Source organism: Polyodon spathula, chromosome 19, assembly GCF_017654505.1.
Source record: "Polyodon spathula isolate WHYD16114869_AA chromosome 19, ASM1765450v1, whole genome shotgun sequence".
Taxonomy (NCBI): Eukaryota; Metazoa; Chordata; class Actinopteri; order Acipenseriformes; family Polyodontidae; genus Polyodon; species Polyodon spathula.
The window spans coordinates 33,394,316-33,406,451 of record NC_054552.1 but is presented as its reverse complement, the minus strand read 5'-3'; the positions used below and the strand labels follow the sequence as shown (position 1 = coordinate 33,406,451).

The following is a 12,136-nucleotide window of genomic DNA, read 5'->3' as shown; positions in this document are numbered from 1 at the left end:
TGACAATTTTCCAAGGTTTTCAGTTCCAGTGGATTGATTAAATATACAGAACAAATCAAAACTACAGAAGGAGTGGGGTGTTCTAATAGACGTCCACACTGCTGCATGTAGAAGACAATGACATACCCTTCGTGTGTTATACCCAAAGGGGATACAAAAAAAAAGTAGATAATATTATTAATACATGTTTTCATTTTTGATTGCCCAGATTAAAATGATTTTTTACTGTTAATAATTAACAAAAAAAAAGAAAAAAGTGTCCTTTTGTTTAATGAATTCTATGGAAACCAATAGGAATTAACGTAGGTGTGTATTTAAACTAGCTGAATGAAGGTTTGATCCCCTAATGATACAGCAGTGATCTTTAAAACTGATGCTCAAACACTTTCCACTAAAACACATTGTGACTGAATTTACAAAAAGCCCCCACCCCCACCCCCGCTAAGGTATTGCACGTGCAAAAGAAAGTAGACAAAGCTGCAATGTGCACTCACTAAGGTAAAGCAAGCTTTCTATAAGCAGTGCATTTCATACTCAAACTGCAACACACACACACACACACACACTCAGTGTACATATATACAATATTCACCAGGATCCTTAGTGTGCACTATCACTGTTTCATAGCTACATTGTCAGAAAGAATACATTCAATTAACTCCCATCTGGAAATGATTGTACAACAGCGAATTACACACTATAATAACTATTACTACGACATCAGTATTACTGTTACTATGCGAAAGTAGTACTTTTTTTTTTACACAGTGTTGGAAGTAGGTACAGTTGTGTTATAACCGGTTTTAATGTTTCAATGTCTGGTTTACTTTTAATTCTTCAATGTTTTAACACCTTTATCCATCCTGTAATGAGGCTGCCTGTCAAAGACTGTAAATAAACCACATATTGGAGGCTCTATTAGGATGTGGCACATTCTCATTACTGAACAAACTTGAAGGAGAACTGAACTGGTCTTGTGAAGAAACTGCAATCAGAGCTGGTCTTTTGAAGAAATTGCAATCAGAGCTGGTCTTGTGAAGAAACTGCAATCAGAGCTGGTCTTGTGAAGAAACTGCAATCAGAGCTGGTCTTTTGAAGAAACTGCAATCAGAGCTGGTCTTGTGAAGAAACTGCAATGGCCTAATTAGCATTTCGAGTGGCACCAGGTTATAAAGGACATACATATGCTTTTCATTACTGTTGTTCTTATTGTTACTCGTGTGTTTTTGCTTGTTTGTTTAATAAATAGATCTGCATGCTGTGAATAAATAAACATCGCCAGACCTCTGCATCAAGGCAGGTTTTCCAAGAATCGAAACATTTGCCTCATTGCATTCCCAGTTTGTTTTTACACAGCGCTATTGACTAGCATTGCACAAACAATTCCAAAACTGTGGCTAAACCACCTCCCCTTCAGTGTGTGATTGTTTACCTTGGATTGTAAGGTGCTTTTTTATAGCACAGCATGCTAGTGTGCTAGCGATATTCTTTCAGGAGTGCTGTGTTTCAGTTTTTCAGATGTAATTCCATTGCTTTACCGAAAGGAACAGCTTGATTGTTCTCCACATCTTTAATGAGAGAGCTTAGCTGTGGTCTTTTAAAACATAATGTAACTGTTCTGCTAAGCCATCAGAGATGTCTTCTAACTTTCACATTCTGGAAGAAGCTACATTGTGTATTGATTTTGGTCATAAAATACATTTCATAAGTTTTGTTCATTGTTTGTCCATAAATGAAAAAAGTGAATAACCATGCTGATAATGAAAATATATATCATAACAACAATAATAATAATAATACAAATCTTTGTTTAAAAACACCTTTCCATTTCTTTAAACAAAAAGGGTTTTGGCACAGCGTACGACAGTTTTGGTTATGCCATGTATAAACATGAACACATGTTTTCTTTTGTTTGTGTTTGTTCAAAACTCCATCGACATGCAAAACACACCACACTGACTAATCACGACTGACGAGAAATGTGGCCAATAGAGGGCTCCTTCACTTCCCCAGAACCCTTTTCTAAGCTTGAAAATAAACCCTGACTCAAGTCAGTTGCCACTGAAGTATTGGTTCAGTTTCAGACTCTGGTTTCTGCATTAAATGGTCCATTGGAACATGACACGTGTCTTTCATGATCCCAGGAAGTAGGCAAGTGGCTATAAGCACTTCACCCAGCTGCTCACTGTTCCTTTAATCTCTGCTAGAGTTAATACTGAGACGCTTTATAATGTAACTCACATGGAAAGCATACAGTAAGCCTCCTCCATTGCGTACACATTGCTGCAGGTTTAAAGAAGGCATGTGTTCCTCTTCCACGCTCAAGGTCTTCACAGCTTTTTGCATTGCATGCATGTACAGCACTGTTCATCTACACATGGGCATTTCTCTTCAGGTGAAAATATAAAGCTCTCCCAAGGACACTTCTGTAATACCATACCGTTATGATGGATATACTTTGCCTTAAACAACTATTCCGTCATTGCTGGTACACCCAACAGTGGGCTTCCAAATGAAAGAACTGTGTTTCATTCAATTTAAAGAGACTAGGAGAGCACTTCCTTTGATAATACAAAGTCTTGGTAGTGTTCTCTCTGAAGAATTTTAGTTGGACCAGGCTTTCTGGCACCTTCTGCTTGAACAGAAACACCTGGCAGTGTTAGGTGAACTTGTAGCTGTGCAGGGAGAGATTCAGGAGCTACAGCTGGCTCAGTTGGTGCATGGTCAAAGTCCTTTTCTAATGCTGGCAATATCCAGTTCCTGCTGGTCTAGCAGGACAGACAGGCTTGTTCACTAATTAAGAATGAATGCAGCGCACAGCCATAGACTGTGCAGTGATGAAATGTTCATGGAGCCTCACCGCCAATCCGGTGCTGGAACTTGATTAATGGAGGCAGCTGACACGTTGTGTCCCATTTTAAAAGCTTTGAATTGAAAGGTGGTCTGTGAATTGGGACGGATTCCTCACAATCACTTTTATAAGTTGCTCCTTACATTAAAAACAAAATAGATTGCCTTGAGCTTTTCATCACAACCAGAGTGGAAAGCGTGAGGTTGGAGATAATTGAAAACGTGCTTAAGAACTGCTGCTCCTTCCATGCCTGGTGCTGTTCCCACTGGATACACAACATCAAATCATGGAGTTTCTTTTGAGTTCTCAAATATATCTTTTAAAAAGATCTTATTTTTTTCTGGTGTCAGGGTGATTTTTTTTAGAACTGCTCCGAATGATTGTTTTTGGCTCCTCGTAAAAGAAAAAAGAAAGAAACTGCTGCTGAAGTAATTAAACATGGGGAAAAGAAAGTCCTCTTTTGTGATGTCACCACCACCCTTCCTTGAACAGGCTCCCTGTCGTTTTAAAATTCAGAAGAACACTGATGCTCTATCGCTTTGTTTGTTAGTTGGTCCTATGGTTGAGTATTAACACCACGGTGTCTCTTCACACTATGGAGTCCCTGATCTCTGATCCCAGCCTCACACGAGGCTTGTGACAGGTGGGGGAGATCTCCACATGGCTCTCCTTGAGGTTCAGCGGCCTCTTCTCGGACTCCGTGAACTCCTTGCTGTTCTCCGGGGACCCATGCGAGGGCGTGCTGCAGATGTAGTTGTCGTTCAGGGTCTGGTATCCTTTGTGATCAGAGGTGGAGGTGGAGGTGGGCATGGTGCTCCCGTTGAGGGGCAGACTCTCAGCCGGCTTCCCTGCCATCCGTTGCTTCTTCTGCTGCATGCTGGAGCACTCACCTTCCTTCAGGAAGGTCTTCATGCTGTGCCGGTTCCGGTAAATCAGAAACAGGGTGAAGCACAGCACGGTCACCCCCAGGAGGATGCACACGATGAGCAGCTCGTTCCAGTAGGTCCTGACACTGTCTTGCGCGGACCGGTTCCCGCTGTGCAGGAGGACATATTTGTCTTCGGTGATGAGCAGGGTTGTGGTCCTGGCGGTGGAGGTGGTGGAGGGGGGGGTTTCCATTGCAGTGGTCTCTGCCTCCACGCAGTAGCTGGCAAGCAGCTGCCGGAACCCCCCTTCGATGGACCAGCATTCGTAAGCCTCCCGCTTCTCCTCTGCATTAGCCACCACCACCAGGCCGCCGTCAGGGCTGACGTAAGTGGAGTTACTGGCACTCGGGCTGTAAACCCACTTCCGAGTGGCCAGGTTCGACCTCAGCTTACAGGGCAGGATTTTGAAAGTGTTGGGCGGTAAAACAAAAGTCTGGCATTGGGACCCACCTGTAAGTCAAATAAAAGATAAAAGAAAAAATCCAGTTAATATTCTCTCTTTTATTCTGTCCTACTCTGCATCAAAAAAGGACTTCAGTCCCAATGAGCTTCTAACTAGATCTCCTGTCTGTTACCATGGAGACTGATGACACCCAGGTTGCCGAGCAATCTAATGGTTTACATGCTTGCAGGTACCCATCTTTTCTTTAGCAATTCTAGTCTAGTCATTTTTTTGCAAGTGGGTCTGTTTACAAGAAGAATTCGTATGCAAATGCATATGATTGCAATGCACTTAAGAGAACACTTACGCTTTATGGAAGTTGAAACCGGTTTCTATAGGGCTAATGAGCAATTTTGATTTCTCAGATAATAAAGGATACAGTATGCAGTATACAGTATGCAAGTCTCCTTCTATTGATATGTGGGTGTTCTTTCAGGTGTTCACTTCTTGCTGGGGTCATTAGGTATCTGCAGTGTGAAGATCGTGGTACCTAGTGGTTAGCCCCGCATGCGTATGTTTTATGATCTACTTTGTAGAATAAAGAGCATAGGGAAGTAATAAATGAAAGAGAGGATCCAGTCAGCATGGATGAGAGATTAGACACTCGCCTGTAGTCTTCACAGTGCGGGGACTGGCTAACGAGCCATTGCAGTCTGGCTCTGTGTGCGCGTCTTCCACATCCTGCTTCCAGCGACTGAAACCACAACCACAGCACATTAGGGACAAGAGTTTCTGTAGCAGAGGCGTTTCTTTGACTGCTTCGTTTCTTGCAATCCAAAACTGAATGCAGGTCAGCAATGACGGCACGAGCTGAAACATTGGTCTACTTGGCTTAATGTACTAAAACATAATTACAATGTTATTATGCAGTTTTAATGTACCTTAATGTGTAAATCTTTTTGCAGGATATATGTAAGTACATATTGTATTAGAAAGGGTTTTAGAGTTAGGGTTATATCTTGCAAAAAGATGTCCACATTAAGTCCATTGGAACGATGCATAATAACAGTGTAATTATTTGTTAGTACACATGTATTTACTAAGTAACTACTATGTAAATACCAATGCTTTATTTTATTGCACTGCACTGTATAAAACATGTGCAGTTGTAGTGTAATGCTCAGCTGGTAGTTCACCCTGCCTGTGCTCCTCCTTCTTGCTCAGGTCCTCACCTGTTTGGGGAAGCCTGTCGCACATCCCTGCACCTCCTCCCACTCCACGCGCAGTACGGGTCCCTTGATAAGAAGCACTCTCCACAGCTCTGATAGTTACTGCAGTTTGCTACTGGCACTTCCACCAGCCCGGTGTATGAGGAGATGTAGAGCAGGCCCTGGGGGGAGGAGGAGGAGGAGAGCAAGAAATAAATATCCTTGACAAGCACGGTGTCAGCACAATACAGTGTGTGGAGCACTGGGTCAGCCCAGCCCAACCCAGTTCAATGGCACAATTTAATTACAAGGAGCATATTGCACTGACCTTGCAGGCTGGCCCTGCTTCTAACCATCCCCTACCTTCTTGGAGTCCAGTATAATGTTCTGCACTGGCTGGGGCTTGTCAAACAGCTCCATCTCTTCGATGATGTGCATCTTGTTGTTCACATTGATCGCTTTGTGCAGTTTGCCATCATCTGTCAAAGATGGAGGATAGCTTAGTGTTAAGTTCTCCAACACGTGAAGATGCACCTTTACACCTCACATTAACTCTTCATCACCATTGCGTTGAAGCATGTTGGCAAACGTGTCTAGAACACGGTGAGCAGTTTTGTTTCTGTTTCGTGTGGTGTGGCATGCTCTGGATTCTACCTACCGGTGCCCAAGAACAAGACATCGTACGCCTGGTCGATGCCCTGGACCCTGTGGACAACGATCTGAGTGTATCGGGCATTCCTCTTGAGAAGCAGAGGCTGGCTCCTGATCACCCCGTCCATTAGGAAATGGTCCTTAACGAAATTCAGCACTTTGTCGGGCATGTCACGGGAGGAAGGGATGTCCATCTTCCTCGCAGTGTTGGTAATGCACTGCGAAGGAATGGGGCAATAAAACGGTCAAGCACTGAACGCATAGAGACTGCAGTACGTTCATGAAGCATTAGGGTTCCTACAAGTGCATTGCAATCATATTAACACAAACATCAAGTGTTTTTTTGTTTTTTTTTAACATATTGGATATGCAGTGTGCAGTGAGGCTTGGCGTGTGCAGGTAGCTTTCCCACAGGTACTCAACAGTTCCTCACCGCTCCAGGTCTGGGCTCAGGTACTTGGTGGTTGTAGGTGTACCACTGCTGCGTCTCACGGTTCACCTCGCGGTATCGCCCGTTGAAGGCGTTCTCCACCTGCTCCATGGTGAAGGCACACACAGCAGAGCTACCAGCCGCACCCTTGTACCTGCAGACAGAGGAAAAACCAAACGACATGTTATCAAACACAATTACCCCTCACGTTCATTCCTCATGCAAATATTTCTCTGAATATTTAGGGTTAATTAATCCCGACTTCATAATACGGTAAAGACAGATGAACAGATATGGCTGCTGTTTTTACTGTAGGTGTGGAACAGCTCTTTCCTGGCTCTGTCGTTGTGGTTGGAGATTACTCACCAGCGCTTGCAATACTGTAGATGGATGAATGACATGCATTCACACTCTATCATTCATAACCAAATGCACTGATAGAACCAGATCGGGCTTCCAATGAAAAGTGGAAATGCAAATACAGCCTATAATGTGCAACCTGCCCACCTATCACTCTCACTGGTATCACTATACTGGATAAAAGAACCTGCTATACACAACATTACTCTATCTGACTATTCCCTTACAACAGAGACCCATCCCTAAACATTGGACAGTGATATATTACAATATTTAGTTTCAGGTGGTTGCAGTTTTAGTAGTGTCCAATAGGTGGGTTTGCAGCATTATAGTGCAGTGTAGTAATGCAGCCAGTAGGGAAATGCAGTGCAGGGTTGGCAATAAGACTCCCATTCTATAGCAGTTTGATCCATTCTTGGTTTTAACATGAGTTTAATGGGACACACCTGAGCTTGTTGCCTATACACACTGGCTAATGAAGCTGACAGTAAAATGTGGAATGGGTGGAATTGCTATTCAGCAGGAGTCTTGTTTCCACCCCTGCAGTGTGATTCAGCTCTTACCACTGAGAGGTGAAGACCCCGTAGAAGACGGTGCTCTTCCAGTCCTGCTTCCCGGGAGTGAGCACGTACATGTCCTGGATGATGTTAAAGGGAAAGCCGTCGTCTGGGAGGGAACACAGGAGGTGGGCTTTCAGGAAGGTGGTCCACCTCTTCTGCAGCACTCGCTCTCCACCCACATCACCCTGGAGAGGGAGGAGATACAATTGCAAGTTAAAGTCAAGAATCAACAGCAGATTTAAAAGCTATGACAAAGCTTATTTCCTTCACAACACTGTGCACTTTATTAATTCCTCCGCTGGGCTGCAATGCGCATGCAGTCCTGCAGAGGGTGCTGCAGTGTCATAGTGTAGTAAAAGTGTAGTAACGCATGGATATGAAAGTAGGATTAAGAACTATCGGTACTTCGGAAATCTGACGGGGAAGAGCTGTGATTTCTCTACCTGTAATCTGATATGGGAAGATGATGGCTGCAGAGGAATAGATGTCAGACCACGCCCAGGAACATTTGGAACCACGACAAACCCTTTAGAGGTGAATCCTTCCCAGGCCATACATGAGAGGGTCTGACTAGAGACTACAATGGGTAGCTTCTGTTCAGAAGAGCCCGTCCATTCAACCTCATTAGTTTAATGTCTCATTGAGTTGTAACTGAAGAGCCCTGAAGAGCTTCTTCCTGTCTGACGGATAGAGCTAGACACATAAGTGCACACCGAGGGGCTCACGGTATTCTTGCACTGTAATGATAAAGTGAAATGACACACTGCAAATACAAAGTTTCAGGAGCGATTCCTCATTGTTTGGTAAAGAGCGCAACATTTGAATCAGCAGAGCCCTGCTTTTACAACAAAATCAGTTCCGCTTGGCTGAGCAATGGCTTTTGAAAACCATTTTCAATTTGTTTTGGAAAGCATTCACTCATGATAACCCAGCTCATTTTTAGCATCTCTCTCTCTCTCTCTCTCTCTCTCTCTCTCTCTGATTTGCTGTGGGGGTCCTGCTTATTACTGCATATCCACATTTTACAACTAGTGGGACTGAGATGCAAGGAACAAAGTGACTTGATTAAGGTACCTTATGGATTATGCAAGTCTTCTGCAGAATACCACAGTAAACGCATGCCAAACTGAAGTAAAGCACAGTCAGTATTAAACAGAGAAATGCATTAGAGACAATCGGGAAATATGGTAAATAATACTCAATGATTTAAAAACAAATGTAATGAATCTCTCCTAGCAGCTGGTGAGTTAATAATACGGACACATACTTGCCGCTCTGCTACACAGATTGAATGGTAAGGGTTTATAATTCTGGCCCAGCCTTTGCCTTTCCACTCAATTCAATGGGCTGTGTTGCCAATTCATTATAATAGACCCCAATAGGGTGAACTGCAAAACGAACCCACTGATTCATCATGGTAAACTGTCCTACTTGATCTCCAGAATTGTGCTCTATCCACTTCTAAACCGCAATGCTTTGAAACAAGCCCTGACCGCTTATCTAACACCTGAATAAACAGTACAAAAAAACAGAGACGCTAAGGAAAACAGAAAGGGGTGTCCAGTGGTAATATGTTGGTTATTTGATTTTCTCCCACCCAGCCTCTCCTCCACATGTGAGGCGTAAAACTATTTACTCTGACATTTCAGCCATACCATCAGTGTAGCCCTCCTTCGGCTGTCGTTTCAGCTCTAATCCTATGCAGGACTGTGCCTTTCAGTGCACATTCACTTCAGTAAGGAAACCAACAAGCCAGCGTGTTCAGCCACTTGTCTCTGAGGGTCGTGGGGTCATGTTTCAGATCAGCTTGTCACCCTGGGATTCAGGGGCATCTTGCTCTGGTTACCCCAATCCACAGGGTCACATTCCAGCATTCTCCACATTCACAAACCGGAGAGGGAGGGGCTAAAAAATCATTGCTGCTTCCCACGAATAGACAGGCAGCAGACTCCCATAGCCCTGCCTCTCCTTTCAGAGGTCACTCCAGCACAGCAAGCTTCTCTGTGAAGCATGCCAAGACTGCTACTCTCTCCATCCAGCAGAGGGCAGTCTCTACAGTCCTGTGGAGCAATGCGAAGGTCACCTCTACAGCTTAATCCTTGTAATTTACTTCATTTTATATTATTCAGAGTAACTAATTATCCTGCTAAACACCCATAGAGTAGACCTGATGGCAGCCAAAGCGACACTTAATAATAGTTTAAAATAAAACAAAACCTTGCAATGAGTATCTTTAATTATATCAGACCTAGAATAGACCAAAGGGACCCACTGGCAAATAACTGTAGGACTCTGCAGTTAAAAGCTCTTCTGAACTAACACTATCACTCATTGTATGCTACAGCTCTACTAAAGCATGCCTGCTTTAGAAAATAAATTCCATCAGTCAAAATGAACAAGAGCTATTAACCGCTAAAGGATTTTCAAATAATCAACGCCTATGAATACAGCCCTTGCCATTTCATTTAGAAATGAACCGAACTGCAGAGAACAAACCGCTTGGAGAAACCACTCTGCCAGCAATTTCTTTGAATGCAGGGAAGGACTCAGTTTACCATCGGTGCTCAACTAAACAAATTATGATAACGGTCATAAGAATAGGAGAACTGGAGACTGTTACTCAAAAGCTGAAAGGCATGTTTGCTGTAGTGAGAGCGTGGTTCACAATACTCTAAGAATCAGGGAAATGCAGGCATCTCCCTGGGCCTGCAGCATACCTCCAGCTTGCTAAGTGCAGTTGCTAATCCCCCTAGTGGAAGATTTTTCTTTCTCTCACCTTACACACTCTGGCAATCCTGGAGACGATTGTGTTGTCAAAGAAATCAAACTCCTTCCCCGTTTCGCTGAAGAAGAAGTAAATTTTATCATCATCTCCCACTGAGTTTCCCTTCGGAAGACTTTCTTGGATATAAGCGGAACCCACAAACGCTGGATCTAAAATAAAAAATAATAAATAAATAATAAGTCTTTCTGTACGCCAGCTTTGTGTGCAACCACACGAATACAGACCACTTCGGAAAACACTGATAATCACAAACATACCTCAGTAATGAAGACACTGCAAAGTCTAAATGTACATTTTAACTATTTGTTTGGTCTTGCATGCAGTCATCCAGTGAGCGAGGGTATAGCCCTGCTAATCCAGGCATCTTTAGACCTGTAGTGTAATTACTGTAAAAACTGTAATAGATTAGTTTGAGAAGCTTGGTAAAAAATCTGTAACAATATTTTAAAGACACTGTTTCTGCAGCTGGCTTATTAAGATGTTAATGTGTGGCTATTATATAAGCTTTCTTGCAAAAGGATCAAACAGCGTTTCCCTGTAAATTATGAGCAAGGTATGCTATCACTGGATTCTTAATTGCTATGAAACCGTTTGATGTACATGTGTTGTAACTGATAGGGCTGGTCCTACCCATTTCACTGAAGTCTCTTTTTTCAATTATCTCGGAGAGTAAGAAAATAGCATTACTGTTCTTGAGGCTTATCGCTCTCCCCTGGATTAGTGATTGTTTAAGCTTGCCTACTGTATGCTTTCATTCATTTGGTTCAGCCTGTTAACCATTGTGTAGATATTTTATTATTATTATTCCCACCAACGGACCCCTACGATGTAAATTATTTCCGATGGCACATGTACTTCCTTCTGCTCTCACTAGATGGCAGAAAGAAGTGTCTTCCCTCCCTCCGGTTGTCAATGTTAGCAGTGTGACAGCACAAGGTGTTGAAGTGTGCATGTCTTTACCTTGAAGCCAGTTGAGGGAGTTCTCTGTTTTAATGGGGGTCCCTGGGCCCAGACTCTTGTAAATAGTCGGTTCATTTCCCTGGAAATTACTGACTGTCCCAGAGTACAGCTCTCCGTCTAAAGCAAAAAGCAAACACAGCATCTTTAATACAGAGCGTACTTGTGGTCTGAGGATCATGTGCAGGGATGATGACCAGACCTCAGCTTTCAGTAAGATAAGAGGCTTGTCAGCAGCTGGGTTTCATACAATGTTTTAAGCAACATAAATGCTGACTGTACTGTGTGGTGAGAGTTGAGTTTTCATAACATCGATAATATTCCAGCTTGACTGGTGATCATGTGTGTCGAATCTGGAGTCCTGATGATCCCTTGATCACTAGGACTCCAAATTCTACACACATGAGTTTTATTACTTTTATTACTTAGTTCTCTGCACCTATCGTCCACAGTACCAAAATAATTGATTATTGATGAATGATTGTCCAAGATGGCTTTAAATGCAAGGTGGTGTAACAAAGTTATCATTTCAGACACTTACCAACCATAATGGCAGTGGACTTGTATTCAGGGTCGAACGGGCATCGACCTCGCCCGTCCTCTGTGGCAACATCCCCCAGCATGTTTTTCACCAAAGAAAAATCTGAAATGCTCTAGAAACAACAACAACAGAGAAAGCTGTTACAATGGTGCAGGTCATGTGACAGGTTGTGAGTTCAGAGCCCAGGAACTATCATATGATTTACTCCTGGCTGGCCGCACTCCACCAAGCGGCTTGACTACCCACACTATCTGGTTGTTACACGATGTTTAGGATTCGTTTTACAGCAAAACAAAAAGTGCCCCTACACAGTAAGAGCCTGCTTGTTTTGGTGTAGTATTTCCTATGGTAAAATAAGACTTTCTGGGATCTATTTAAAGAGCTCACAGGGACTGGAGGACACCAGTGAGACTGAGACACCAAGGTCTCACAGCAGAGTCTGTTTTAATAGATAAAACTCAGTTAACTCTTTCAACACCGCAGAC

General features: G+C 43.1%; 1 protein-coding gene across 1 annotated transcript in view; it reads right to left on the bottom strand.

Moving 5' to 3' along the window:
• Positions 1–1,788: 1,788 nt before the first annotated feature.
• LOC121294669 (semaphorin-4B-like) overlaps positions 1,789–12,136 on the bottom strand; it is a 36,866-nt gene continuing 26,518 nt past the window's right edge. Inside the window, exons 6-15 of the mRNA XM_041218635.1 lie at positions 11,652–11,763; positions 11,114–11,230; positions 10,145–10,302; positions 7,372–7,553; positions 6,452–6,602; positions 6,026–6,236; positions 5,731–5,846; positions 5,392–5,549; positions 4,828–4,913; positions 1,789–4,227 (exon numbers count right to left, since the gene is read on the bottom strand). Of these exons, the coding sequence (XP_041074569.1) occupies positions 3,440–4,227; positions 4,828–4,913; positions 5,392–5,549; positions 5,731–5,846; positions 6,026–6,236; positions 6,452–6,602; positions 7,372–7,553; positions 10,145–10,302; positions 11,114–11,230; positions 11,652–11,763 (2,079 nt within the window). The 3' untranslated portion in view covers positions 1,789–3,439. The remainder of the gene's footprint in view (positions 4,228–4,827; positions 4,914–5,391; positions 5,550–5,730; positions 5,847–6,025; positions 6,237–6,451; positions 6,603–7,371; positions 7,554–10,144; positions 10,303–11,113; positions 11,231–11,651; positions 11,764–12,136) is intronic.